General features: G+C 40.3%; 2 protein-coding genes across 2 annotated transcripts; one reads left to right on the forward strand and one right to left on the reverse strand.

Annotated features, from left to right (window-relative positions):
- Positions 1-9,887: 9,887 nt before the first annotated feature.
- Positions 9,888-10,410, forward strand: lg13h10orf53 (linkage group 13 C10orf53 homolog). Its single transcript, XM_085369679.1, has 3 exons — positions 9,888-9,981; positions 10,096-10,215; positions 10,346-10,410. Exons 1-3 carry the CDS (start codon positions 9,888-9,890, stop codon positions 10,408-10,410), a joined length of 279 nt encoding a protein of 92 aa, XP_085225805.1.
- A 1,849-nt stretch (positions 10,411-12,259) lies between these two features.
- On the reverse strand, positions 12,260-27,576 carry ogdhl (oxoglutarate dehydrogenase L). Its single transcript, XM_085369229.1, has 22 exons — positions 27,364-27,576; positions 26,815-26,985; positions 25,885-25,987; positions 22,998-23,113; positions 22,749-22,903; positions 22,067-22,213; positions 21,891-21,981; positions 21,628-21,807; positions 21,170-21,298; positions 20,837-21,016; positions 20,601-20,753; positions 19,887-19,989; positions 19,624-19,752; positions 18,598-18,748; positions 15,036-15,163; positions 14,781-14,959; positions 14,613-14,684; positions 13,912-14,037; positions 13,025-13,097; positions 12,764-12,927; positions 12,520-12,674; positions 12,260-12,422 (listed from the first exon to the last, which is right to left on the reverse strand). The coding sequence occupies exons 1-22, from the start codon at positions 27,574-27,576 to the stop codon at positions 12,308-12,310; spliced, it is 3,033 nt and encodes a 1,010-aa protein (XP_085225355.1). The 3' UTR covers positions 12,260-12,307.
- Between the last annotated feature and the right edge of the window lie 171 nt (positions 27,577-27,747).

The following is a 27,747-nucleotide window of genomic DNA, read 5'->3' on the forward strand; positions in this document are numbered from 1 at the left end:
GCAGATGGAAGGGAGAATATCTGCACAACATCAGGGTCCGGCAGAGATGGCATGTTGTTAAAAGGAATATGCAAGTAGGTGACATAGTGATGGACAAGGAAGAAATACTGCCACGATCCCAATGGAGACTTGGTAGGGTTGTGGACACCATAACAGACGAAGATGGACTTGTGAGAAAGGTCAAAGTAACCTTTGCAGACAGAAACCTTAGTAAAAAGGGTGAACGTTTGCATAAGATGTCTACAGTGGAACGCCCAGTTCATAAGTTGGTTCTACTGCTGGAAAGTTGTGAAAAACAAGATGCACTAAGCAGTTAAAATGCGATGAGAATTTGTTGTTGCATATACAAAGGTATTATCATTGTTAAGTTACCTGTTTAGAAATTATTTGTGTTTTATTTGTTTGTATCAGCAAATAATTTGGTGGGAGTGTAGCGGCGGATGTGTAAAGCTGGCCCACATTCACGTAATGTAACGTTTGTGCTTTTGTTTTGGTAACTTCCTGTGGGACCGGAAGTGAATGTTTTAACGGTAAACGGCTTGATGTGCAGAAAGACGGAAGAAGGTGAAAAATTAATGCTAACGGAGAAAAGGGAGAGAGGGATATAGTTAAATTGTACGAAGACAAATGGTTCTAGCTACAGTCGACAGGGGAACAAGGTTTGTAATGTATAAGATTTAATTTGAGCAATCTGAAATGCATAATATGTATTATATAGTTTAATAGAAAACGGTTAGACCAGCGTAATGAGCGGTTAAGATGCTGTTACATGAATAATATGGTAATTGTTTTATTTGTTTGTTTAGCTCTTACGTTGGTTCGTTGTCTGATACACGGCAAGGAATAATAAAGGTCATTCAACAACCATCAGTTCTGGCCTTCTCAGTTCGACTGGATGCTACAGTTGGCATCTGCGACCCTCAGCCTGCTCCCCCAGCATGCAACAGCATAGAGGATCGCACTGGCCACAACAGACTCATAGAAAATCCTCAGCATTTTCTGGCAGATGTTGAAGGACCTCAGTCGCCTCAAAAAATAGAGACGACTCTGGCCCTTCCTGTAAAGTGCTGTGGTGTTTTTAGCCCAGTCCAGTTTATTGTCAATGTGTACTCCAAGGTATTTATAGTCCTCCACAATGTCAACACTGACCCCCTGAATTGAAACAAGGGTTAAGTGTTTCCTGGTCTTCCTGAAGTCCACGATCAGTTCCTTGGTCTTTGCCACGTTGAGCTGCAGATGATTCTGCTCACACCACGTGACAAAGGAGTCGACCACAGCCCGGTACTCTGTCTCATCATCCCTGCTGATGCATCCAACCACCGCAGAGTCATCAGAAAACTTCTGAAGATGGCATGTCTCTGTGCAGTGGCTGAAGTCTGTGGTGTAGAGTCCGGACCTCCAGCAGAAACTGGCTAAGCAGCAGGTTCGTTTCCGCTTCAATCCACCTGCAGCACCCCACTTTGGAGGCACTTGGGAAAGAGAAATCCGCTCTATCAAAAACGCCTTATACACCTCTGTTGGCTCTCAAACAGTGAGTGAGGAAGTACTCAGGACCCTTCTTACAGAAATCGAGGGTATCCTGAATGCCAAACCCCTAGGTTATGTTTCTGCTGATGTGGCTGACATCGATCCAGTGACCCCTAACTACTTGCTCATCGGGCGGCCTGACAGCTCCCTACCTCAGGTAGTGTATCCCGAAGAAGAAGCGCTAGGGAGGCGAAGATGGAGACATTCGCAAATCCTGGTGGACAGATTCTGGTCATTTTTCATCAGACACTATTTGCCTAATCTCCAAACTCGCATGAAGTGGCAGAGACCCATGGAGGACATAACAGAGGGAGCGGTTGTTCTGCTGGTGGATCCACAGCTACCCAGAGCATCATGGCAGATTGGGAGAGTGACGAAGATTCTTACTGGTTCTGATGGCCACACCAGAACAGCAGAGGTGAAGATACGTGACAAAACATACACCCGGCCTATAGTACGTCTGATTGTGCTTCCGGCGATCAAGGATGAGGATGACCAGGTGGGGGAGCCCTCATCTGTATAAACAGCCTTTCCATGGGGCCAATTTGCACCGCAAATTGGGGGGCGGCTATGTTGGAAAGGCTGTCAGCTGTGTGGGGGGGGCCCTTGTGGCGAGAGAGCACAGTTGGACTATTGAGCACATGTTCCAGTGATCAGAGTTGGAGCTAACACATAGCAAGAGCCGCCTGGCAGACTGACTCTGCAGGGGATGTCTACACACGGTGTGAGTTGTGTGCGTCGCTAAAGAACTGTGAGTAGACGTGGAGCCATGCCTGAAAAGGACAGTTTTAGTCTTTTATGCCAATTAGACATTTAGTGGATGTAGAAGTGCAATGTGTATCGACCTGTTCGCTATGTGGCTAGTTCATGCTACTAATGCTACCTGTTATGCTACATACCTGCTGGCTGTAAGCTAAACGATTTGGTGTTTGTGATATATTGTTGTTGGGTGTATTGGCAATCAATGTCATGTACTGTAAGGGTTTGGGAGTAGTGTGTGAAACTCGTGCATGTAGATGTTCATATAGGAATTCCCATTTGTAGTTCTGGTTAGATTCGAAGAACGCTAATGCATCATAATTCATGACTTAGATGTTTATTACATTCAGTATTCTGTATATGTTCTGTTCACAGACCACACACACCCACACCCCTCACCACTCTGTAAGCCTGCGGTTGCATTACTGTGTTGCTGTACTGTGCTGTTAAGCTGAGGAATCACAGTAAAGACGGTATAACCTTTATCTGTGCGTCCTGTGTGTTCTGACCGACACCCCAAGGTGAACACCACTGCTATTCAGCCAACGCCTATACAGCCCTGGGTTCAACCCAAATTAACAAACAAAGTTCACCAAACTCACACAGTTTACATTCTGTATGTTTCCATCTTTACCAGCCACACTCTAACTGCATTTAAGAAAATAATCCTTAGAAATCGTTGTTTTTCTCTTTTGTAATTGATGATAATTCAGTGAATATACTGCGCTGCTTCCTTTTATTGCGTCACACATTGCTTTAAGTTTTTCAGTGTCCAGTTATTTTTTACTGCTGTTTGAATTCTCTGTATGTTTGACCCTGTAGACTGTTTGATGGACTGCTTGTCTTCCTGTTTGTTACCACCGCCTGTTTTTTAATAAAGATTTGGATTTCTGACTTTAACACAGCCTCTGCGTGTCCTCCCTTTGTGTCCTCTTCCTCTGTGAATGTGTTGCATGTGTCACAGAGTCATTTTGTTAACAGTTTTCCCACAGTGAGTTGCATCAGCATTCATTCACAGCACATTTCAGAAGGATTCAGATTAATACAGTGATCTTACAGTCAGAATGATCCTGACAGAGTGCCACTGTAAATGATCTTTCGTCAGGTAAATTTTAAAGTTCAGTATTTCAAAGCAGGAGTTATGAAGAATCATACTGGAAGACAATCAACTTTTAGTGTTTTCCGCATATTAATTATTCTGAAATAGAGACGGTGACCCTAACTGTACAGAAGCACTAAACAACTGACAATCTAACAGACATCATTGGCCCGAGCTGTCATGCACAGTGAGTCTGATCCTTTGCTGTGAGAGTATGAAAAGCATGTTTCTGGTCAGTTTGGAAGAAATAATATCACAATGTTGATCTTTCTTTCCAATATTCCTTGTCTTTTACAACATAAACTGTGATCAAAGGTACTTATGTTCACAGCATGTAATAATACTGACAGTCCAGGGCATTGTGGTCTGTTGAGCTAGGGTTAGGGTTAGCAATTCAGACATATGTAATCAATATTAAACGTCTCTGACGTGGGCCACTGTCCGCAGTGTTGGGAAATCCATACCAGGCTGGAACGAGTCAAGGTAGGTGAGCATCCACGAGAAGACACAGCAGATGCATCCTACTAATACTGACAGGACCAGGAGACTCCAGAAACCAAGCATCTTCTCTTCAGTGCCATCCTCTCCTGTCACCCTCTCTGCTCGCAGCTCTTTGAGTATGGGGTGGAGAAGGGCGCAGAGAAACCCTTATTACTAATTTGTATTATAATTCAATTTTCATGAAATATTCATATTCAGTATTGGTCCTTTTATATTATAACCACGTATCCACCCAGGCTCATGGTGGGGCAGGGCTCTGTCCTGGGATGCTTGAGTACAAGGTAATGTACACCCTGACCAGGTATCCAGTCTGTCAGAATTGTTTTCAATATTTGGTTCAAAAACATGAGTGACAACAAAAATCCAACTAGGATTCTTGCATATGATGAATGAAGTCTGTCTTTGACTGTATTGTCCAGCTGATCCATCAAACCCCCAGCAGGTGAATCTTATTCATGACATAACACGGCAACAATGTAAAAAATGAAACAGCAACAGTCTAAATGTAAAGTGCATTCTAAACTCCTCTTCAATAAATCATATGCAAAGAGTCATTCAGGACTGTAAAACGTGAACTACAGAACCCAGAGTCTTCATCATTAAATCTCTGGTTGCTTCATTTTTCTATCCTATATCAGACACTATAAGGTTAGGTTAGGTAAACTTGCATTCTCATGGTGAGGCAAAGTGCTTTATGTGTGTGTGTGCGTGTCATGAACGGCTATAAAAGGCCTATAATTAAAGAACAAAGCGGGGTTTGAGTTCGAGTTGCGGCAGACTGTCACTACTTGTAAATGGAACGCAGCCTTCCTATGGCGGACAGCTAATAACAGGAATCGGACGCGGTCCAGCCAAGTCCACAGCAACCACCATAGCAACCACCTAGCATGACCTTAAAAACATATTCTGTCTTCATAACTATCAAAAACATGAAACGATTTGAAAAGTGTTTAAGTGTTACAGCTGCAGAGAGCTATGGCGGTATCTTTGGAAGCTGTTTACATAGCTAATAATATACGATGTAACCATGGAGACAGTCAGTCTGAGCTAGCGGTGCATGTTTACTACAGTGAATAAGGTGATTGCGTGCACAGCGTCCACATGCTGCAGAGGGTAAAGACATTACTTCAATATTGTTTTATATTGATATATATTTGCCTTCTGTTGACCATCACCTCAGGTTCACCATTACAGTTTCAGCAGACAGATGCACACTGTCTAAATATCAACACATTCAAAACTCATGTCTCAGAAATAAGCACAGCTGTTCATGTTTGTCATTAGAGTTTTATTTGTAAGAAAATTATGAACTTCATATTGTGCATCAAATAAAAGAACATTTCACAACTCTGAGTCAACAGAAACAGGTAACAAAATGTCTCTAATGTAGACATGTACAGTGTAGTGTAAGCATTAAAAGATCATAAAGGAAACACTAACATTTATGTCAAACTAATTGTAATAAAAAAATGAACAGGTGCTTTATAGATTTAAAAGAAAGAATCTGAAAACAACAATTTTTTGGTCTAAGTGATCAAAGTAGAAAACAGAACTGATGTTCAAAAACAAACCGTAGCTGCACTAATATTACACATCTCCATTGTTGTGGTGAACAGACATGTTGCTTTTAAAACCACATGCAGTGTGTGACCGTGACTGTTCACTGAGACCATGAACGCCACTTCGCTGAAGCCTTCGCCTTCTTCTTCTAAATTGGAAGCAGAAGGAGCACGAGCTGCTTTGATCTACTGAAAGGAAAAAGCAGAACATCTGAGCTGAAACCAGTCAGCTGAAATCATTAAGACAGGAACAATCATTCAATGCAGTGTCTCAGGTGGCTTAGCCTGTTACAACTGTTGATACAAGCTAAATACGGTTAACACACAGTGTCAGGGAGCTCCAGTGTGGGAACTAGTGGCTTTACGTTTGTAGTCATTTAACTTTCATCCATTCATTCATTTAATTCAGGAGGAAGAAATGTCAGGTTGATGCAGGCTGGTTACATGCATTTGGTCCCATGCTGTCTTTAACTAAATGACTTGGTTCATTTTATGGCTGGGCTGTATGTGGGGTTATATCATGTTATTTGGGCAGGAGTACCTGTCCTCTGTTAGACTTAGAAAGTTTCTCCATAAGTAGAGTTTCTAACTCTTCTAGCACATCTGTGGCTGACAGCTTTTTGGTGGCTCTTTTTACCCCACACTGGTTGTGAGTGTGTAAATAGCCCCACTAGTTCTTTTGGGTTGCAGTTAACTTGGGAGGAAGAGGTAGGTCTGCCATGACTAGATGAATAACAATTATCTGGGATACATAAATTTCATAATGCATGCATATATCTCTATAAACCTGGCCTGAGGGCTGCCATTTTTTACATTCAGTTATTTCTTTGTTGAATCTAAATAATGAATGTGTTACAGTTAAACTGATACTGGTCAGTGTAAATGGCTCATTGGGACACAGAAACCTTTAAATTAAACCCTATCACCTGATATCGAGTGTCAAACAATATCAAAGCTGTAAAAGCTGTTTACAGTCAGAATTTATAAAAACTATGATTGTAAATTAATTCAAACAAGTGAGCTTTTCTCTTTGGGCTGAATATCAACACTGTGATTTCTTAGACTGTAAGCTTTACTTTAGCACAACCAGTTGTAGAAGCTGCCACTCCAAATGTCTTTTGATAACAAGAAAAAAATACCTTTTCAGTACACGGCCTGAAGTTCTTCTCTGACATCTTCTGCAATCGGCTTTGTCTGCTGGTTTGAAGACAATAAACCACAAAAAAGATGATTTAGTCACTTTGTCTGCATCATGCAGCTTGAATGTGTCGTGTAACGATGTTGAATAGCCGTCGTTATCCCTCTGCTGCGTCAGTAGGATTGTACTGTACAGCATCTCATTGATATGTGAGGAATGCTAATGTAACACGATAACAGACTTACATCATTAAAACATAAAGGACAGGAGATATTTAGATATTTTTATATTTATATTACATTTTATAGCTGACGGATATTACTAAATAGATAGAATTTACTAAATAGCTGGATGAACATGAAAAATATGTCTATAATAACAAATGACCATGAGAGCCAGTAGAATTAATTCAACTGGACACTCGAAAGACGTCCTTAAATGCTCTTTAAGTGGCAGAACAAACAGTTAATCGCTTACTTGAGATTAAATCTGCTCAGCTACTTTGAAAACAGTTTATAAGTGGTTCCTCCTTTAACAGGATGACGGCTCAGGGGTAAGGCCATCATGCAGTCCAGCAACCTTTATGGTTCTGCTTTGATTCACCAGGAACTATTAGGGAAACCTTCCAGCGCCTCCTGTGAAAGACACAGGCATAAACACACAAACATTTATTAACATGTTCCACAGTCTTCCAGTTTGATTTTCTCATCCTGTGGACAACAACATACATGGATGCAGGTTTATTGTTAACTTTTGTAAGGTTTATTTAGTGAACATATCCAGCTGCAGCTCCACTGTGATCCTGAACTGGATAAGCACTTAAGAAAATGTGTCAATAAATGCACATACATCAACTTACTATATTTATCCAAACAGACGGGACCAATAATGCTTCACTGAGTTAGAGACTTTAACAGTCTCTTCTATGTAAGAATGTCTCGTGCTGATAGACCTGCAAACTTGACAACAAAGGTTTTTCAGACTACATGTAGCTGTCCTCTATGTCAGCTCACACATTTACATTCATGTCACACTTATTTCTGCTTTCCCATTTTATAATTATTACTTACATTTTGATTAGATACCTTGAGTTTGTAAATGATCAGATTAGATAATTGGAATACAATGTATCCAATTCAGGGTTGCAGGAGGATGAAGCCTATCCCAGCTGATACAGGACAAAGACAGGCTGCCAGTTTATTGCAGGGCTAACACAATATGTGTAACAGAAAATCCACTTAAATGTTTGATATTTCTTATAATAATCATAATTATGACTATTATTTAAAGGTTTCTTTATAAATACATTTTGATTTTTTATAACCTCTAAAATATAAACCTGAGCTGTTTCAGATTCTGACCTCTGACCTCACTGCAGCTCCCTCTTGGAAGTACGTCTGCTTCTTGTCTACCCCCAGTGTTGACCGCCTGCCCTTGATATCACGTACTGTACCTGAGGAACAAAAAAGGACAAACACTTGCCTTCATTTAAGAAGTACATTCATACAGAGGTAATCTATGGAAACGCACTAGTTCACCCTTTGGGAGAAATCAGTTCCTGTGAAACATTTCTGTAAATGAACATCATGTGGAAAATGAATGAAATGAGTTCTTCAGGTGACTCAGCAGTCCCACACTGACAAATGAAATCTAGTTAAACTATTAAGCATATTTGCTCTTCTGAAATCTGTGTTAAACAACAACAAACATAAATTAGTAACAAAAATACAGCTGAGTAGAGGCTTTACAAACCACCAGAAGCCATAATGCTAAATTTTAATCTTCAAATGTTTCTGAGCCGTCTTCAACCTGCTTTTAACACATTAAAGTCCCACAGTCAATGCAGCCTGACTCAATCCTAGATGTTCAGCACACAGAGAGTCACTGATCCTTTGCAGTATTACAGAGTCTGGCAGTCTTTGCATGATGTCCACGTCACTGTAAGTTTCTAGCTGACTCTCAGGTGTGACAGGTGTGCCAGCAGGAAAGAGTAATAATAACCTGCATCCTGAGGTTTGTCATGCAGGATTAAATTTACAGTGGCTTTGTTCACACAGCTAGGATTGTATTTTACACTGACCCTGGGTCAGTATAAGTATCTTACAGTTTAAACGAAGCACTGAAACTTGCACATATTTATTATAGATGCACTGAAGCTAATCGAGATATTTGCTGTCAATCTGTGGCTGCGATTAATCACTTTACTGAAAACTTTATTAACTAGTAACTTCATCAGTCATGACAGAAGCTAATATTTCTGTGCTAACATCGTTTAAACAGTAACAGCTTTACTCCAATATAAGCTAACGTTTAAGCTAGCACCATAAAGACGGTAAAACACGTAATAATATCTACAAATGCATCTTAAAGCTGTTATATTAGCACTCTGTGTATTACTAAGATAACCACGTTAACATTACTGACACTCGCTGACTTTTAACAGTCATTCTATAAATGCTGTCCATTTAAATGGTCTTACCTGTACACACTGCATATCCACCGGATTCCAGCCAGAGTGGATTCTGGAGTCTTCCCACGCTCCTGTTAGTGATCCTCCATCTGGATGGATGAGAACAACCTTCTGAAAAATCCAGCAGGAGATGGCCCATATCTATGGGACTGATTTGTGCTAATAACGCCCATTGTATGGACTGATAACAGCCGAAGCGGGTGAATAAAGTCACCCAGTAGCTAGCTGTGCCATTACCCAGCATACATCACTCCCTCCATAAATGCAATAAACGATACAAAAGTATCGTTCTACCTGTTTTTCAGGTAGTTGTTTACATTATATAATTTATTGTGTTCTGTATACGTCACTACACTGTGATTTGGAAAATGTCTAAATATGCCGACAACAGGCACTTCCGCGGCAATCTCTTCAATCGGAGGACCCTTCACGTCAATTCTCGACGCGAGGGGGGTACCCTGCGCGTCCATAAGTGAAGCAGAGGGAGCCTGACCATGCGTCACACGTTTGAGGAGTTGGGAGTGAGAACGTGTTGACCTGTGCAACCTGATTGGGTTATAGGTAATATCTCTTGATATCAGCAGTGAGAAGGACAGCAGCAAAAAGCAAAACTAAAGAAAAATCAGCCCAGATCAATAACGGGCTAATTTCTTTGAAAAGTATGTATGTCTTGGTGTGAACATTTGTAATAAACACTGATCAGCAGTGAGTCTGCGGTGGCGCAGAAACCGATGGTTATAGATTGCTTCTCTTTCTTTGATCTGCCCACATAGGCTAACCATGCCAGCAATCGATGCATATTGAATCAGTTACCCAGGTGACACACAACAAACAATGCCAGCAAATGCGCGGGTCACACTTTGCTACGGACCTTATAAATCCAGCGGAGTAATACAACACAGGACCTTCCGCCTCCAGGGTCTCCAGGGTCTGTCTCATATCCAGCTTTATTGAGATTCATGCATGTCATGCTTGTCATCTGCCTTCGTCCATGTTATAAAACTTTTGTTTTGTTTTAATGACCGATCCAATATGTCTGCAGCCGCTCTGAGAGCGCGCGGGCACCTGTGCGTTTTGGAAGAAACACGCGAGTGGAATATTGTGGAGCTCGTGGTCAGCGGGGAGGTCGTTTTCACCTGTAACATAAAGGATCTGGAGTTTGGTAAGTTTGGTTGACTGGGATACATGTAAGGTTTGTGGGATTAACGTGGAGCTACAAATCAACTTAAAGTGATAGGTCGTGATGACGTCACTCAGTCTGAAAACCTTTTGGTTTTTGTTTTTCCCCAAAGGCGGAGATGGAAAACTGGACCCTGTTTGCAGAGAGGCTGTTGCTGCAGTGGAGAGTGCTTACTGAAAATAAACCCATATTTAAAAAATGCAATTAAAAACTGTACATATTATGCAATTACACCACTGTATGGATTCATTTATAAACACCAGTCAATTTATTAGGTTCACATGTTTAACTTCTTGTTATGTGAGATTTTCCTGCACAACTATCTTTACATTTACAGAGAATGCTCTGGAAAAGACATAATATTCAGTGACTAATATTTATCTGGGTGAAAATATTTTGTCAATTCTAGAGGTCTGAGGAGAACGGCCAGCCTGCTTCGATTTGATAGGAAGATTACTCTAACTCGAATAACCAGCCATTACAACTGAGGTATGCAGAAAAGGGCCTCTGAATGCACAACATTTAAAGCATTAAAGCTGTAGATGGGCTACAGCTGCATAAGAACGTACCAGGTGCCACTTTTTTCAGCTAGGAACAGGAAAATGAGGCTACAGTTCAAACGGGCTCACCAACATTGATAAACAGAAGATTGGAAAAAGTTGCCTGGTCTTATGAGTCTCAATTTCTAATGGTAAGGTCAGAATATGAAAGCATGAGTCTGTGCATTTTGGGCTTATGGCCATAATCCATTAGAATTTTGTGGCTTCGATCGAAATTCCATTGTAATTTCTTTAATTACAGATTTGCATAAGAATTTCAATCACTAAGATAGGCAGAGTTTCAGTGAGATAAAGCCTACATTTTAATTAAAACCTCCATGCCACTGCTTGATATTGCGTTCATCTATATTTGGTTCACATGACAGGACAGCCCACATATTTTTAAAGACACATTTATGGAATTAATAGAAAATTAAGGACACACAAAATCTGAAAACAATTACAAAATAGCTCCAGGATCATTAAATCATTTGTGTCAGTGAGCAAAATCCTATTTCAACCTATCATAGATTAACAGATGACCTGTAACTTTACTCATCAGTTCAAACTGTTGTATGTATGCCAGGTCATTCATTTATTAAAACATATTTATTGCATATTCAAATTATTCCCTGTAGGTGCAGTTATATCATGTTGAGCACATATTTCAGCTCCCACATGAATATGTGGCTCTTTCCCTATTTACTAAACAGTCATGTATAAACCTCTTTTAAATCACTAAATATGCAAAACTATGTTTCTGCATTACTGGTTAAATCTCCCAGCTCTACGTTGGAAAGGTAAACTACAGCGCAGCTAGACAAGAAGTATAATTTTAAGGAGCTTTTCTAATATCATTTGTGTTTGATATCTGGGGATTTTAATGTGACAACCATGCATCAATATTGCTCTCTGAGCATCCAAGGCTGTTCTTTGTTTATGTGTGTGCGTGTCCCAGCGCTTCAGAAGAAAAAGCTGAGCCTTATGTCCTAAGTAGAAAACATGGCTGCAAGTCTCTGTGCCAGCTGGCTCATGTCTCCTGGTGAAGTGATGTGTGACAATAAATACACACTCCTTCACAAACAGCTAAGGTAGCCAAACAATAACAGGCTATAAAATCTACTGATGTGTTAAGTTTCAGCACAGTTTTCATACCTGTGACATGCGATTCATAGTTATTGTTAAAGTGTACCTCTGGGGTGTTTTGGGTGTGTTTCATAGCTACAATCAAAATAAATATCAAAATAGTTATTTAGCAGTATTCAGCATAACAGCAAAAGAATATTTGAAGTAGTGAAACCACTCCAATAATGATTGTCACAGTTCTGCGTGGCTGTGTGAACAATACTGGTGTACTACACTCTACCACACAACAGAAGATGCAGGATTGACCATTCTGTGGCTTAGTGCTTATGCTTAATGTTCATAAGGAACTTTTTATTCTTAAACAATTGTGTAGAGATAGGTTTTTAATGACCCTCAACCTAAGACTAAGCCACATCAAAACAATGAAATGACCTTCTCCTTTACAAGTTTCAGTCTTGGAAGGAGCTCATGTTGAAAGCAGTGTCCATAAACTTCCTCAGCTCATTGAGGTGAGTAGATTTGTTTCCTGTCGCCGGTGCAGCCGCAGGATCTCGTCCCACATACCTGAAACAAACACGTAAGGTTTATCACCTGCAACAAGAGCTCAAATGCTTTGGCTAGTTCTCTAACTAGAAGTGAGATGATAAATAAACATTCTTACCAAATGGGTTTCTTGTTGGCAACCACTGTGAGGAAGCGTGGTCGGACATAATCATAGTAACCCATGTTCTTGTGCTCCTCCTGACACCAGATGAGCTCAGCGTTGCCGTATTTCTCCACCTCTTCACTGACCAGGTCAAACGGGAAAGGAGAGATCTGAGAGTTGGAGACCAAAAAATGACCGATGAAGAAATGACCACACAGTGTCAGTCTCATTTTAAAATCAGAGAAGAAGAACTAAAAACCTGTTCAAGCCTGATTATGGCAACATCTCTGTCCAAATTTTGCTGCTTCCTCTCCTTAGCTAGTTCATAGTAGACTTTGCCTGCACAGAAGATAACCCTCTTTACTTGGCCTGGGCTTTGACTTGCAGGGCCCTCATCAGGAATCAGTCTCTTAAATTTAGTGCCTGCAAACATAATGCACATTGAACATTAGTAATAAATGCAAATAAATACACACATAAAACATTAAAAGTTATGTCACGCTTAAAGGTAAAGCTCTACCTTTGGCAAGGTCATCAAAACCTGACCTTGCGTCCGGATGCCTGAGCAGAGATTTAGGAGTGAAAATGATCAGCTGTTTGAAGGGGAGAAGAAAAGGGAAAAAGTTTCCGTCACTGACAAACAACAGATTTATCCTGTCAGCCGTATCTTCATTGTGTGCGCTGAAAAAACTCCAGAGGAAAAAAGTTTTTATCTCTTTTTTCACGCTAATTTATTACCAACATATAGCACGCAACATCAGCACTGGGAAAACAAAACAATTCTTTAACAATCAAATAAATAAAACCCTTTGTGCTCGGTCGACCAAGTCCAGAACTTCGAAGTTTTTCCATAAAAAACCAACAATATTATCCCCTGTAGGCTTCCTCCCTAATTTGCTCTGGAACTAATTTTCTCACGCTTCGCAAAGCATCGCATTTATGTACAACAGGGGATCAGTTAAGACATTCACTGTGCCTGAAAACTGTGAGACAAAAAAGAGCATATAGAAAAAAGAAAAGACAAATGCTTTACACTTTGAAACTTTAGAGCTGAGCTAATTCTACTTTCTTTTTTTTTAAGTGCAGGAACATATAGACCGAATTATGAATATCGTCAAACTGAGCCTCTTATAATAGAAACATCACATCTCACACTTTCCCAACTACGATTTTGATTTCAGTCGTGTAACAAAAATGACCCAAAGAAAACAAAATATTCTGCAGGAAATATCAGGTGTGCTCTCGATTTATCGTCAGAGAAAAAAGTGGTTTATACGTGATGTGTGATTTGAAAGCTCTGATCTGATCTTTTTTTTTTTTATTTAAAGTACTATATGACAAGCACAAAAGCAACCTAAGTGAGACATAAAGAAACCATACTGTAGTAATGGTGATGTCACACTTTACCGGTTTTCTGAATGGCAGCAAAATCTGTCGCCTGAGCACGTGACAGTAGTTAGCAGGAGTGGAGCAGTTGACCACAATCCAGTTACATTCATACAGCTGCTGGACATCAAAGTCTCCGGTGAATTCCTTCATGGAAGTTAAATAAATGATATTAACTCTAAAGGTAATGACTTTGAAAAAAGAAATTGTAGTTCTATCTTCTGGCGACAATGCCACTTCTCATAAGTGGGCAGAAGATAGAGCACATAATTGCGTGAGTGCACTGTATCTCTCCCCTGCATACACACACACACACACACACAAGTACAGTACACAGAGGACAGTGAATGTTAATCCTCACTAATAGTTCAATCAATAACCCCATCTGAAGATGAATCTGGTAAGCTTCTGCTGATACAGCCTCCGCTATGTTCCCTCTTTTATGTTCCCTCGCAGCAACTGGTCACTGGGGACCTGAACTGCTGCTGAATACCAACACTTAGAGGCCATGATGAAGAGACTTTTCAACTCTACAGAAATGGGCAATCATCACTTAAGCAATCACCTAAGTAGCTATGATGTCAGCACAGCCAGTAAAGCAGGAAGGTAAAGAATGCTAATCGCAGTGCAATGTTCAGAGAAATAAATGATAGACTAGAAATGATCTGAAATAAATCATGGCATTAAGAAGAGGAAACCACTCCTACTGCATGTGAACATACAGGGATGTGATCTGGATCATCTTTGGTCATTTGCAGGAAGCGTTCAGGCCGAGCTGATGAATGCTCTGGACCCTAAGGACAAATCAAGACAAACAATAAATACGCACAAAATACATGATGAATTGTGACAAATAACCCAGCAGTGTCCAAATTCTAACATGATCTCACCATTCCTTCCATTCCATGTGGCAGCAGTAGGACAATGCCATTATTGCGAACCCACTTGGCCTGTCCTGAGCTAATAAACTGGTCAATGATACACTGGGCTGTATTGTGAAAGTCTCCAAACTGGGCCTCCCAGAGGATCAAAGCATTTGGGTTAGCCATGGCAAAGCCAAGTTCAAAACCTGAAGTCATAGACATGATTATTCAGAACAACCAAATATCCTCAGCATGATATTCAGCTGCTTAGTCTAGTCTTACCTACAACTCCATACTCTGATAAGGAGCTGTTGCAGACAGTGTAAGATGCCTGGTTCTCCCACAGGTGGTTCATGGGAACACAGATACGTTTGTCAACCTCTTGGTCATGTAGAACATGATGACGGTGACTACAAAACAGAAGATGTGAAACTGAGCCAGGACGGTAAGGACTCAAACAGAAAACAAGATTAGAAGACACCCTCTGAAGCAGTCCATTCACCAGCTGTGCTTTCAGTTAAAGACTGAAATCAACATGCTAACAAGCTGGGCTAGTTTTTAGAATGATAGCATTACAGTGTTCACCTTGTTTCCCTTAGTTTAGCATGCTAACATTATTAATTATAAGGAAAAGTCACCCATTTAGCAGTTATGGGGATTTTTACTCAGGACCAAAGGGAGTGAGAGACTAACAAAAAAGTAAATAAATACAGAAAACAGATCCATGCCGCCAGCTTGACTAAAAACACCACTGCTGTACCGAGTTAGGCACTTCTGTGTGAAACATAAAAACATTTACATTTAAATAATAAATTAATGAAACAATGTTTTTTCTAACTGAGTATCTCACACTGCTAAAATTAATGCATCAATTTAAGAGGCCCATATATTTTTTTTAAAAAGTAATAGTAACATACATTTTTAATTGGTGATTAATATTGCTTTTATCTGTAAAGCAAAATTATTAACTTGTTTAGTATCTACAAAAGGAAGAATGAAAATTAAATGACAATTTGCAAGAACATATAGAAATGTGATTTAAATGACCTTGAACAGGGTTTTTGGTGCCAGATAGGTTAATCTGAGTATTTCAAATCGACGCTGATCTGCTGGGATTTTCCCACAAATCACCCCTTGGTTTTACAGAAAATGATAGAAAAGAGAGAAAGTATCCAGTGAGAGGAAAAGACGTTCTAAGGGTGAAAACGTCTTGTTGATGCCAGAGGTCAGAGGAGGATGGCCAGGCTCCTTCAAGCTGATAGGGAGATAAGGGCAACTTATCAAATAACCACTTGGTACAATCTATGGTATGCAGAAGAGCATCTCTGAATTCAAAACACATACAGCAGCAGAAGAACACACCAAGTGGCACTCCCGCCAGCTAAGAACAGGAAACTGAGGTTCTCTCCTACACGGACTCACCAACACTGGACAATAGAAGACTGGAAAAATGTTGCTGGGTCTGATGAGTTATAATTTCTACTGTAACATTTGGATGGCAGGGTCAGAAACTGGCATAAAGAAGCATGGTTCCACCCTGCCTTGTATCAACAGTTCAGGCTGTTGCTGATGGTGGTGTAATGGTGTGGGGGATATTTTTGGGGGGTACACTTTAAGGGTCCTTAGAACCAACTGAGAATTACTCCACGGTGACCAGATCTGCAGTAAATGTGTGACTCCATCATGTCAATATGGCTCAAAATCTGCAAGGAATATTTCCAGCACTCTGTTGAACCTATAACATGAAGAATTAAGGCTGTTCTGAAGACCAAAAGAGGTTCAAGGGAGCCCAACTGCTAATAGCAGGTAGTGCCAGTAAGTTTATGCTGTCTTTAGTGATTGTGGTGAAAACAGCACTCTTCCAAGGAAATGTTCAAAGGTCTTTAATCCAGGAGATGCACTGCAAGCATTGAAGCCTGTGTTCCTAGCTCATAAAGGCACTTTCCTCTCTAGCGATCTTCTGTCAGTATGAAGCTCAACAAGAGTGGATGTGAGCAAAGACCCAAATCTTAACAAGTTTTGCCAGTCCGCTCAGTCCCACTAAGGAATCATCCTTCAAATCCAGCACGCTCAGACAGTCACTTAGACCCCTTTAAGATCACTTTCATGACATCTACACACACACACACACACACACACACACACAGTGATGGATGTTATGTAATATTAAGGCAGAATAACTGCAGGAAATAACCCAAATCATTGTGCCGAATGCAATATAGTTCCTCCATGAAGACTAGATTATCATGATAGTAATCTTTTACATAGTATTGTCCATAATTATGGGCTAATGAGGGCTCCAAATGTACTGCATAATTGTCTTGCTTGATCCTTAATCTACATTTGGAGAAGATACATTTTCTCTTCAAGAAATATGCTTATGAAATAACAACAGCATCTATTGTATTAATTAAGGTAGCACACATAATTTCACATTTCATTTTTCACAATTTGTTTGCACCCAATCCACAAAGGGAAAAAAAACTTTTAAGAGAGCTCTCTCTTAATTGCCTCATAAACAGCATGCCTACATTTATTCACTTTATTTTCACACACACTCACAAAAACACACACAGTTCCTCTGCCAGGGGGCCCCATTAGTCAGGGAAAGGGGCGCACGCTGAAGCGCATGCAACCTATCCAAACACAACGACTGAATCTATTAGTCCACGCTGTTACGTACATCACAGAAACGCAAGCAGGCCCACTCAACTGTAACATGCCAATATGCTCAGCTCCTAAACACTATGAAAGGAACCAGACTAGTGGGGGATAAAAAAAAAACAAAAAACAGTGTAGGTAAGAGGAAGAAAAAAGCTGTGAGGTAAATTACAGGTAGGAGAGCAAATACAAAAAACTGATCGGGGATTAACAGGTGATACATAGCTAAGAGTGGATCCAACATTTGACTGGGGTAATTTTTTCCCAACTAGGTGAATTGCATTGCTGAAGGGGACATCGGGGTGGGAGACATAGATGTCATTGGTAAATGCGAAGCAAAAAGAAAAAGCCCTGTAGCCTCTGGTTAGTTAGCGTGATGTATGTCACTGTAAACTGAGATGGGGAGTGTCAGTGAAGATGAGCTGGTAGAGAAATGATAGGGGACAGACGAGACAGGCACAGAGCAAGGGAGGCTGGTTTTGTTCATGTGTCACTCGTTCCCTCTATACCATGACAACACCATGTGGGCTTCAGCGTTCCCAGGAGACTGCACTGACGTCTTTTGTCTGGCAAACTCGCTATGCCACTCTTCCCACACCCCTGCTTACTTAATTTACTATCTGTCAGAGAGTGCCATTTACCCTTTAACACTACTTAGAAATGTTGACAATGAAATATGATGGATCTTTAAAGATATGTAGTACACTTTAACAATTCAAGAACTATATCTAAAAAATGAAGACGTTCAAAATAATGAACGGTGCTCCTTATTCTTCTTAATTAAGCATGCAAGCTAATTTAGTTAGAGGACAGTTGTGTTTATGAGGACTACCCATCTACAAAAATCTATATAGCAAAAGTTAATATACCTAAACGTCTTTTGCACAATTGCGCAGAGCTCTGTAACAGACCTTTGCAGCATGGTGAGCTCCTCCCAAGACAAATGTGACAATTTAAAAAATTCAGACAGTGACTTTTTACATCTTGATAATGCATGCTCAATCAACCAGGTAAGGAAATCCCAGAAAGTTCATTCTGTTCATCCTGATGTAGCATTTTCAGTCACTCCCTCAGCAGTGAGTTTTTCAAAGTACTTTTTCAGCACGTGTTTTTCCTCCCACTGAAAATGCTACATTCAGATAAATAGAATCAACTTTCTGGGAGTGACTCCTCACAGGCTCACCTAAAGGTTCCTCGTTCAACATCTTGCCCGCTCAGTCGTACATGTATGCCATCTTTCAGGAGGGAGCCAAAGGCTATGTACTCTCCTAGAGCCCAGTCCATCTGACGACTCTTCACTAGGTCAGCTCGACCACGCAGGATACGGGACACACCTGTAGAACCGAACACACAAACACACAGGCAAAAGACACATATGACTAAAAATATTGTGTTGTGTGGATGGAAGAGCGGTGTGATGGTTAACACTGTCACCTCGCAGCAGAAAGGTCCAGAATTTGAGGCTAACTGGGGCTTTTTTGTGTGGGGTTTACATGTTAATCGCACAATCCATTGGAGATTCTTAAGTTGGCCACAGGTGTAAATGTTTCTTTTTTGTGTTAGCCCTACAACAGACTGGCGACGTGTCTATAGCATATGTCGGCTCTCACCTTATGGCAGGTAAAAGAGGCTCCGGCCTGCCAGCCACTAACTTGGATAAAACAAATATGAATGGTATTAAATGGATGGACTGTGCTGTAAATAGAATTTTTTTAAAAATGTTACAGTCTCAATAATTCTTTAGCTTTTTTGTTACATGAGCTTTCCAGTTCTGAATTTTGGAAAGGATGTGTTATGTAGATTTGTGTAATTTAAAAACATTACACTCACAAGTGTTTATGACCACCTTTCCAAAATCTCCAATACTTTGTAAAATGTAAATAACAACAAGGTGTAAGGCTTTACAAATTATTTAAATCCCTTTATTAATTTAAATAAACAGTACAAAAACAAGCTGATTTTTTTTACCATTAAACTGTATCACTGGTTCTTTGTTTTGTCTATTAACAACAATTTGAAAAGCAATTGCTTTACTAGGTTTACCTCAACCATGCAGGACATGGCACAGTGGCTTACAGAGGTTTCAAAACTTGGCCCTGTCACTGTGCATATATATTCCACAGTATATCAATGTTACTGCTACCACCACTACTATGACTGATCCTCTGTCTCACTGCTTTGTTCTCTGGCATAAAGCAACCAGACTCACCAGGGTGGATGTTAAAACCTTCCAGAGGCACTGAGCTGGCTATCTGCCCAATGTGCTGCAGAACCTCCTCGTCCAGTCCTGTAGGGAGGCAGCTCATGCTCTTGGGCTCTCCCTGCGCTGTGAAAAAATCTGCAGAAAGCAACACAATCACTCCATCGGGGAAACAGAAATTACTCACAAAAACAGTAAATAAAACATTAACTTAAAAACTAACTATAATTTTCATGGTTAACTCACTTTTTGTTTCTAAGTGGATAATTTACCTGGCCAAGGGGAGTCGAGCCAGTGCCGAATGTGTAAGATCTTTTCATCTTTAGAGCTGGTGTATGCCTCCTCACATATTTTGTCATATTTTGCAACTTCTTCCTGCAAATACATTTTGTAATAATAAATGCTACAATTTCCCTAATGCTAACTAAAGTGTGCTTTAATCACAGACCTTCAGCTGACTAGCCTAAACAGTGTGCAGCAGTAATATAGAGAGATAAAGGGGAAAAGTCTCCAGAAGCATTCGTGCCTTTGCTATATATTATAAATGGAGTGTGAGTCCAAATAGCAGGCCTCACAACAGAAAGCAGTGTCCATCAAAAGCCAGAAGGAAGGAGCTGTAGTATTACTCTGCCATGTGATATAAAAAAAAAAAAATCAGAATGGATGTTATGGTCAAAGTTTCTGTTGTGGATGAAAAACCTCTGCAATTGCACTGAATGGCGACAGAACCGCATACTTTAACTTCACTGGGCAATATATACTCTATGTGAGGGATTGTGAGGCTAGATGACTGAAGTGAGGCAGTAAATTGAAACTCAAATACAGCTGTGCTAGCATAACATATTTAGTTGAAGGCTAGGGTAATATCTAAGTGTGATTTAATGCACATAGCCCAGCAGATGGTGATATACCAAATAAAACTGCATACAGTAGCAGCAGCAATATACAGTATATTTAACAAGAGAAAACACTACTAGATCACAAACCTCAAATTCCTGCAGTGTCACCACTCCCTCAGCAATGAGTTTTTCAGAGTACTTTTTCAGCACATGCTCCTGCCGATGGATCTGTTTGTACATCAGCGGCTGGGTGAACATGGGCTCATCCATTTCATTATGGCCAAAACGTCTGTAACAAACCTGCAAAAACAGACACTTTAAAAATAAAACTGCTACACATACGTAAGAAGCTGTTAATCTATTTAGACTCGGCTGCGGCTGACCAGGTCAATGACGACATCCTTGTTGAATGTGGCCCTCCACTCTGCAGCTACGCGGCACACATACATGACAGCCTCGGGATCGTCCGCATTCACATGGAAGATGGGCGCATTGACAACCCGAGCCACGTCAGTGGGGTAAGGAGATGAGCGGGCCACTCGAGGATCTGTAGTGAAGCCAATCTGACAACAACCACATGCCAAAATTGGTACACTAATTTTGCTTCATTTTATGTAATACAATTTAACACACAGACAACAGGAGACAGACAAATTATTTTCCAGATATTTTTTAATAAGTGGGATTGTACTTAAGTGATGCCAAAGTTCCAATACCTGGTTGTTGACCACCACATGGATTGTACCATTTGTGGTATAAGAGGGGAGTTCACTCAAATGGAACGTCTCATAAACAACTCCTTGTCCCGCAAAAGCAGCATCGCCGTGCATCAAAATAGACATCACCTTAAAAATCACATTATAGGCTTAAAGGAAGCATTTTGCTATCATTTTTTTAGACAGTAAAAGTATTGTGCAAAAGTCTTGAGCTACGCGTCATTTCTTTATACTAATAAACCTCTGTGCTATGTGGGGGTATTGAATGTTTAAATATACAAATATAATTGAGACTGTGGGATTTGTATAAAATATTTGTATATACTGTAGAGATGTCACTCACGGGCTCTATGTCTCAAATGAAGACCCACACATAGCACAGGGGTTTACTAGTATGAAGAAATAAAGGGTGGCTGAACACTGTCGCACAATGCTGTATCCGGTACAATAAGGGTTACCTTCTTTCCTTGAGTGTCTCCTCTGTAGAACTGCTCTGCTTTGGTCTTTCCCTGAACCACTGGATCCACTGCCTCGAGGTGCGAGGGGTTTGCCACGAGTGACAGCGTGATGTTCTTGTCAGTCTCACGGTTAATCCTCTCGTGGTACATCCCCAGGTGGTATTTGACATCACCCGAACCCTACATGCATAAAAAATGGAGACTGAATAAAGCATCAGCTGTAAGTCCAGACTTATTTTCTCTGAGAGTTTTCCACATATCACCTCATCAGCAGCCTCTAATTTGGGGTCAAACTGACAAAAGATCTGATCCAGGTCCTTACGGATCACATTAGCCAAGACGTTCAGTCGACCCCTGAAAGTACAGTTTATAAATATATATAAACAGAAGGAAAAGACTTTAAAAAAGACTGATGTAAGAAATAGGAAATGCACATTACCGATGTGGCATCCCCATGATTACGCTGTCGATCCCTGCTGCGCTTGACTTGTCAATGATGGTTTTAAGAGCAGGAATGAGAACTTCGCAGCCTTCCAAACCAAAACGTTTCTCCGATGACCACTTTCTCGCCAGGAAGTCCTCAAACCTAGACACAATAACAGATCTTAACAGATCCCATATATGGACCACAGATGCTTGTGCTACTAACAGGTAGCTGTGAACAGCTGGTTATACAAAATATACTGGTTCTGACTGATGATAGCATATGCTCCATTACAGTAATTTATTTTTAGAATAATACTATGATGCCTTAAACACCTTGTACTCAAGCATTTAGAAAATGCATCTCACTACGTGTGTGTGTGTGTGTGTGTGTGTGTGTGTGTGTGTGTGTGTGTGTGTGTGTGTGTGTGTGTGTTTGTCATCAGAACAGGACAGTGACAACAGAATAAAACAAGCAAGGATACAATAAGACATATATTCACCCTAGCGAGATCATTTTAAGGACCCTGCAGTGACTTATGAGCTAATTTATTAAGGATAAAAATGAGCTCACATGAAGAATAGGGTGTGTTAACTTCCTATTTTGTTTATGTTATGTGAGTCAGTGTTGCGAGCTATAACTAAAGGTGAGGTATTGCGCTGTCACCACAGTGTGAATTTGTTTATTCACTGCTGACCGTGTGGATCTGATCAGGCGCGCTAGCAGGGTTCTCTTCTCAGCACTAGTGAACTGCATGATTCCCGGAGTCTCGAACTTCTGACGAATCCACTGACACTGGTTCACATTATTAATGAACATAAATTCAACCCCTATGTGACTGCAGTAGGATGCCTGAAAGCAAAAAGTTGCAAAGTAAAAGAAATGCACAGAAAGGAAACAGCACGACAGCTTCTCCTGTTCATCGGAGACACGTATGTACAAATACCTCTAGTCTGCGTATGATTTCTCTAAGTGGAAGGGTAGTCTCTTGTCCACCGATGAAGGTGGTGTGGGGCAGCTGGAAACTTCTATCCAAGTCAGACTCATCAAGACCATATAAACCTAAAACAAAACCACATGAAACAAATATCTAATTAAGACTCTTAAGAAAGGCACAAGATATAATTTACTGACTCACTTTGAGCGCATACTCCAAGCTTAAACAAAATACTTTCCACCCAAAATTAAGATTTAAGTTGGTTTCATTTAATCAAATGAATCTATTACAATTTGTGTCCCACGTCACTGCAGACAAAGGCCTATACCCTATAATGGTTTTCAACAGGGATTAAGAAAGGAATAATCAATGACCTGGCAATTGAGTATTGATCAATTTTCAGATCAATTTTCAGTTTATTGGAAGAATTAAAGTCCTCCCAATTTTTTAATATTATGTAAGAAGAAATCGTAGTAAAGCGACCCAAAAAAACTATACAAATACATATTTAAAGTGTCTGATTCCATAAATTTATCTTGTTGCTGTGGTGAGACTAGTTGAATTAAAAAAAAAAAACAGTCTTTTTTTCTTTGTTTTTAAATGTGAAAAAAAATGACAATATTTAAGTTTTAATATTTACGAGGTACTCTTATACTAAAGTTAAAGATTGAATGTATATGTGTGTGTGAAGTTGCATGTACATATGTGAAAGCTGTAAATACATAAACAACTCAGAAGACAAAGAAAGAAACAGAAAAGATGATCTTGTGTGAGCAATGTGAGCTACTTTCAGCTATCACTTATTCACAAGGGGTTGCCACAGCAGGTAGCTCTGCATGTATTATTTGGCAGATTTTTATGCTGGATGTGCAACACCCAAAGGTTTTGTGTCTCACGGTGTGAGTAAGGTAAAGACCAAAAAACCATCCATCCATCTGTTTTCCGCCTATCCAATTCAGGGTGGGGGGCTTTGGGGGTACTGAAGCCTATTATCCCAATCGTTACATGGCAAAACTCTGGGTACACCCTGGACAGATTTATAATCTGTTGCAGGGCTAACACATAGAGACAGAAAAACATTCATGCAGGAGTGCCCAGAGAAAACCCACACATACATGGGGAGAAGATGCAAACTTCACACAGAAAGGCTTACCCTATTCCTGTGTATTTTTTTCACCTCCTTTTATAATCTCTGTCTTTTCAGGTGAATGTTTATCTTACATCTCAATGTATCACTACTCAGCTGGTGTAGTCATTAAAAGAAGCAAGACAGGCACTGGTTTCAGTTCAGGGCAGAAGTTTCAACGGGTTAAGGTGAAGGGGAACAGGATCTCCACCGTGATTGAAAAAAGTAATTGCAACAATGGTTGATACATTAAAGGAAGAAACTACTACTCCTCTAAAATATTGTAACTGTGATTGAAAAGAGGCAAACAAAGGATGTTAGATGGAACGACTGAGCAAGAAGGTATGTGGCGCATATCTCAGTTAGGTGTATATATTACAGCTTATGACGTAGTCATGGTAATGAATTATTCAACAATTAAAACAAACTGAAAAACTATACAATCATTTATTGTTAAATCCAATTATCAACCATTCAAGCACATTAATGCATTAGTAATGATTTTCTAATTGTATCTAAGTCATGCTAATGCTAATTAAATATGCTTGGGTTTAGGACTGCTAGTCAGTCAAAACAAGCAATCTAAAGACATCCTATCAGCCTATGGGGAATTGTAGTGCCCATTTTTCACATTTTATAAATGAAATGATTAATTGATCTATCAAAATATAATAAGCAAATGATTAATTACTAATGAAAATAATGATTAGCTGGTCTAAATGAGATTGCAGAGCCCCCTCCAGCATGGCTTGCTAAGAATTAACTGACAAACTTCAGAAGTTTCATCTGAGATGATTGGTTTGATGGCAAAGACTTCCAAAAAAATTGATTAGAAAATAAACAATAATACACTATTAATTTATAGATAGTAATGTAGAAGGGCCCATGGATGTAGTGCCCCCACATACAGGTACAATAAGGTTCTGTGGTAACAAAACCCACCTGAGAGGGCTGGTCAAGCTCAAGATTACTGGCAAACATAAGAGGAGACAGGTGCAAATCATATTAGGAACACAGCAAAGACAAAGGGGGCCAAGAATAGACTTGTGTACAATCAGCTGACCAAATAAGGGGCCATGGAGGCTGTCATTAGCTTTCATTAGGGAACTATAGCCCTGGTGATCATACATAATGCGATGCTATGTCATGACTCTCACTGATCACTGATAACACCAGCCAACAGAAACAACGTCTCTCTTTTCCTCCCTCTCACTCGCTCTCTCTCCTCCTTACTATCTATTCCTGTAGACTTCGATCGCTTTCTGTGGCCATCCCACATCCTCCGACCCTCAGTTCGCTAAATGAAATGGAGAATGACAAGAGCTCAGCCTGAGATTAATGACAGCATCAGGCTGACCAACCAGTATACAGACTTGATAGGTGCTTTGTACTGAAAAACCACATCCACTCATCAGTGTGATCAGTTATATAACCCTTGATCTTTAATGTAAGTGAAGCTGTACATGTATCTACTGTAAAAAATACAAAAATGTTGAAATACGGTCCAAGAAACAGACAAATACAATCTTGTCACCATAAGCAAGGCAAGATTAAGCTTTTGAGACTGAAATCCTAAAACATGGGAAGCATCTTTAGAGTTAAATACAAGGGAAGATTTCTATAGTAGGATACTCATCAGCATATATACAGCCTCAGGGTTAAATCCATATATATTCCATCAGACGGGGTCTAAAACAAGGAGTCCCATACAACTTCCTCTTCAAAGCCTAAATCAGACATGACTCAAATGACTAAAAGAAAGCATCTCACCTAATTTATCAATAGTGGTGATCAGGTCGGACGGAACGAAAGAGTCGAGGTCAGCATCCAGGATTCCTAAAGGGTCTAACTGAGCAACATGGTGACCACGGATCTAAACAGAGAGACAGATGGAAATGTGCAGTGGGGGTGAAGAAAAGATAGAGAATTAGATTTAAAAAAAACTAAATGAGAGAATCTGACAGGCAGAAAAAAATAATAAGCAATTTGGTTTCCATCATCAAACTGAGTATGAACAGCTGGAGAATAAGCTAACACTCAGTTATAGGTCAACCTTTCAGAGAAAAGATACTCCTGGGAGAGCTTTTATGTCTGTGTACACACGCAGACATAAACATTTCCACCAGGACTGCAACAAGCTGGGAATAAAAATGACGCCTTTGCCAAAAGACTGAATTTAATAAATCCCTTGGATAGTTCCTTGAATTAATTAGAGGGCGAGTGGAAATGTTACCACCTGCTTTGTTTAAGTAGTCTCTTTGATTTTTCCATTTTCAAAAAGCAGTCAGGGTAAGTAGGTTGGAGTTAATCTTGCAATTTGCATAACCTCGTGCAGTGACAAACAAGTTGTATATTCCTTTTAATACAAGGACACGCACAAACAGCTTTCTTTGCCAATTGCATCTGCTTCTCCAAGTCCAAGCGGAGTCTGTTTGATGTATTTTTCACATACTCGTCAGAGATGCAAATAGTCAGTTGCAGCTCGAGATGGATGACATCTTAATTCCATACACAGACACTGCCTTAAGATTTAAATGGATAGCTATGAGATGTGACTTAATTATATCATAAATCAGCATCACATTAAAATTAAATGTCTGTATATCTATCTGTGTGTGTGTGTGTGTGTGTGTGTGTGTGTGTGTGTGTGTGTGTGTGTGTGTGTTATCCTCACAGCTGTGCCAGGTGAGTGTGGCCTACCTGGTAAGCTCTAATGAGGGTGTGCACAGCCAGGTGGTCCTCCACCACTTTCTCTGCCACGTCTAGTGAGTGGGACAACACTCGGCCCTGCAGCAGAGCAGAGGGCCGTCTCTCATCCGCCTCGCCAGATGGACCGGAGGCCTGGATGTTACGGAAGAAACTGTCCCAAGACTACAGCAGAGAGACAGACAGATCCATCAAAGGAACGCTGGTATATGTAACATGATTATTCAGTGACTAGTGAATGCTTGGACACGGGTGACAGAATAGGGAAAAGCTGGATGAGAATCCAGGACAACGCAACTACATCAGATGCCCCAGGCAGCTGAACTAAGAATAACATAATTTAACAAGAAAAACCTTAGTAAGGTCAGGGATATTCAGCTGTATTTCAGGACCAGCACTGGCACCAGCTTGCAATTTGAGTAACTTCTGCAGAAATTCTCTAGGTGTCATAGTTTTCTCTTTAAATTTTCATTTATGGAAAGGTATATTCAACCGACCTTTTTCTGTGTAACTTAAGATGCAGTTTATGCTACACATTGTTACCTCGTGGACGTTTTTATGGTCATCCAGCCATGCCAAATACATCTCCTCCACATAGCTGGAGTTGCTGACCACTGCTGGAAGAGGATCAGTCCTAGAGGAGCAGCCTCTCTTTGGATGAGCCCAGCAGCGCCAGGTCAGCCCTCCTGCACGCCATCGAAGGAAGGGGCTCCCTCCACCTTTCAGCACACCAGCTAATACCCGAAACTGACTCATCTAAAAAAAAAAAAACCCAAAAAAAACAAACCCTAAGGTTAACACTAAAGGTTAAGACAGACATACCACGCAGGAATGTGAACAGAGATGATTTTTTTTTTACCGCAAACGGAATGGGACATTTTTGTAAAAATCCCAGCTAGAGTGATACTCATCTGTGTTTGGGAAAAG

This window comes from Diplotaxodon limnothrissa, linkage group LG13 (genome assembly GCF_057381915.1).
Source record: "Diplotaxodon limnothrissa isolate DT_005_m linkage group LG13, D_limnothrissa_male_GT1.1, whole genome shotgun sequence".
Lineage (NCBI taxonomy): Eukaryota > Metazoa > Chordata > Actinopteri > Cichliformes > Cichlidae > Diplotaxodon > Diplotaxodon limnothrissa.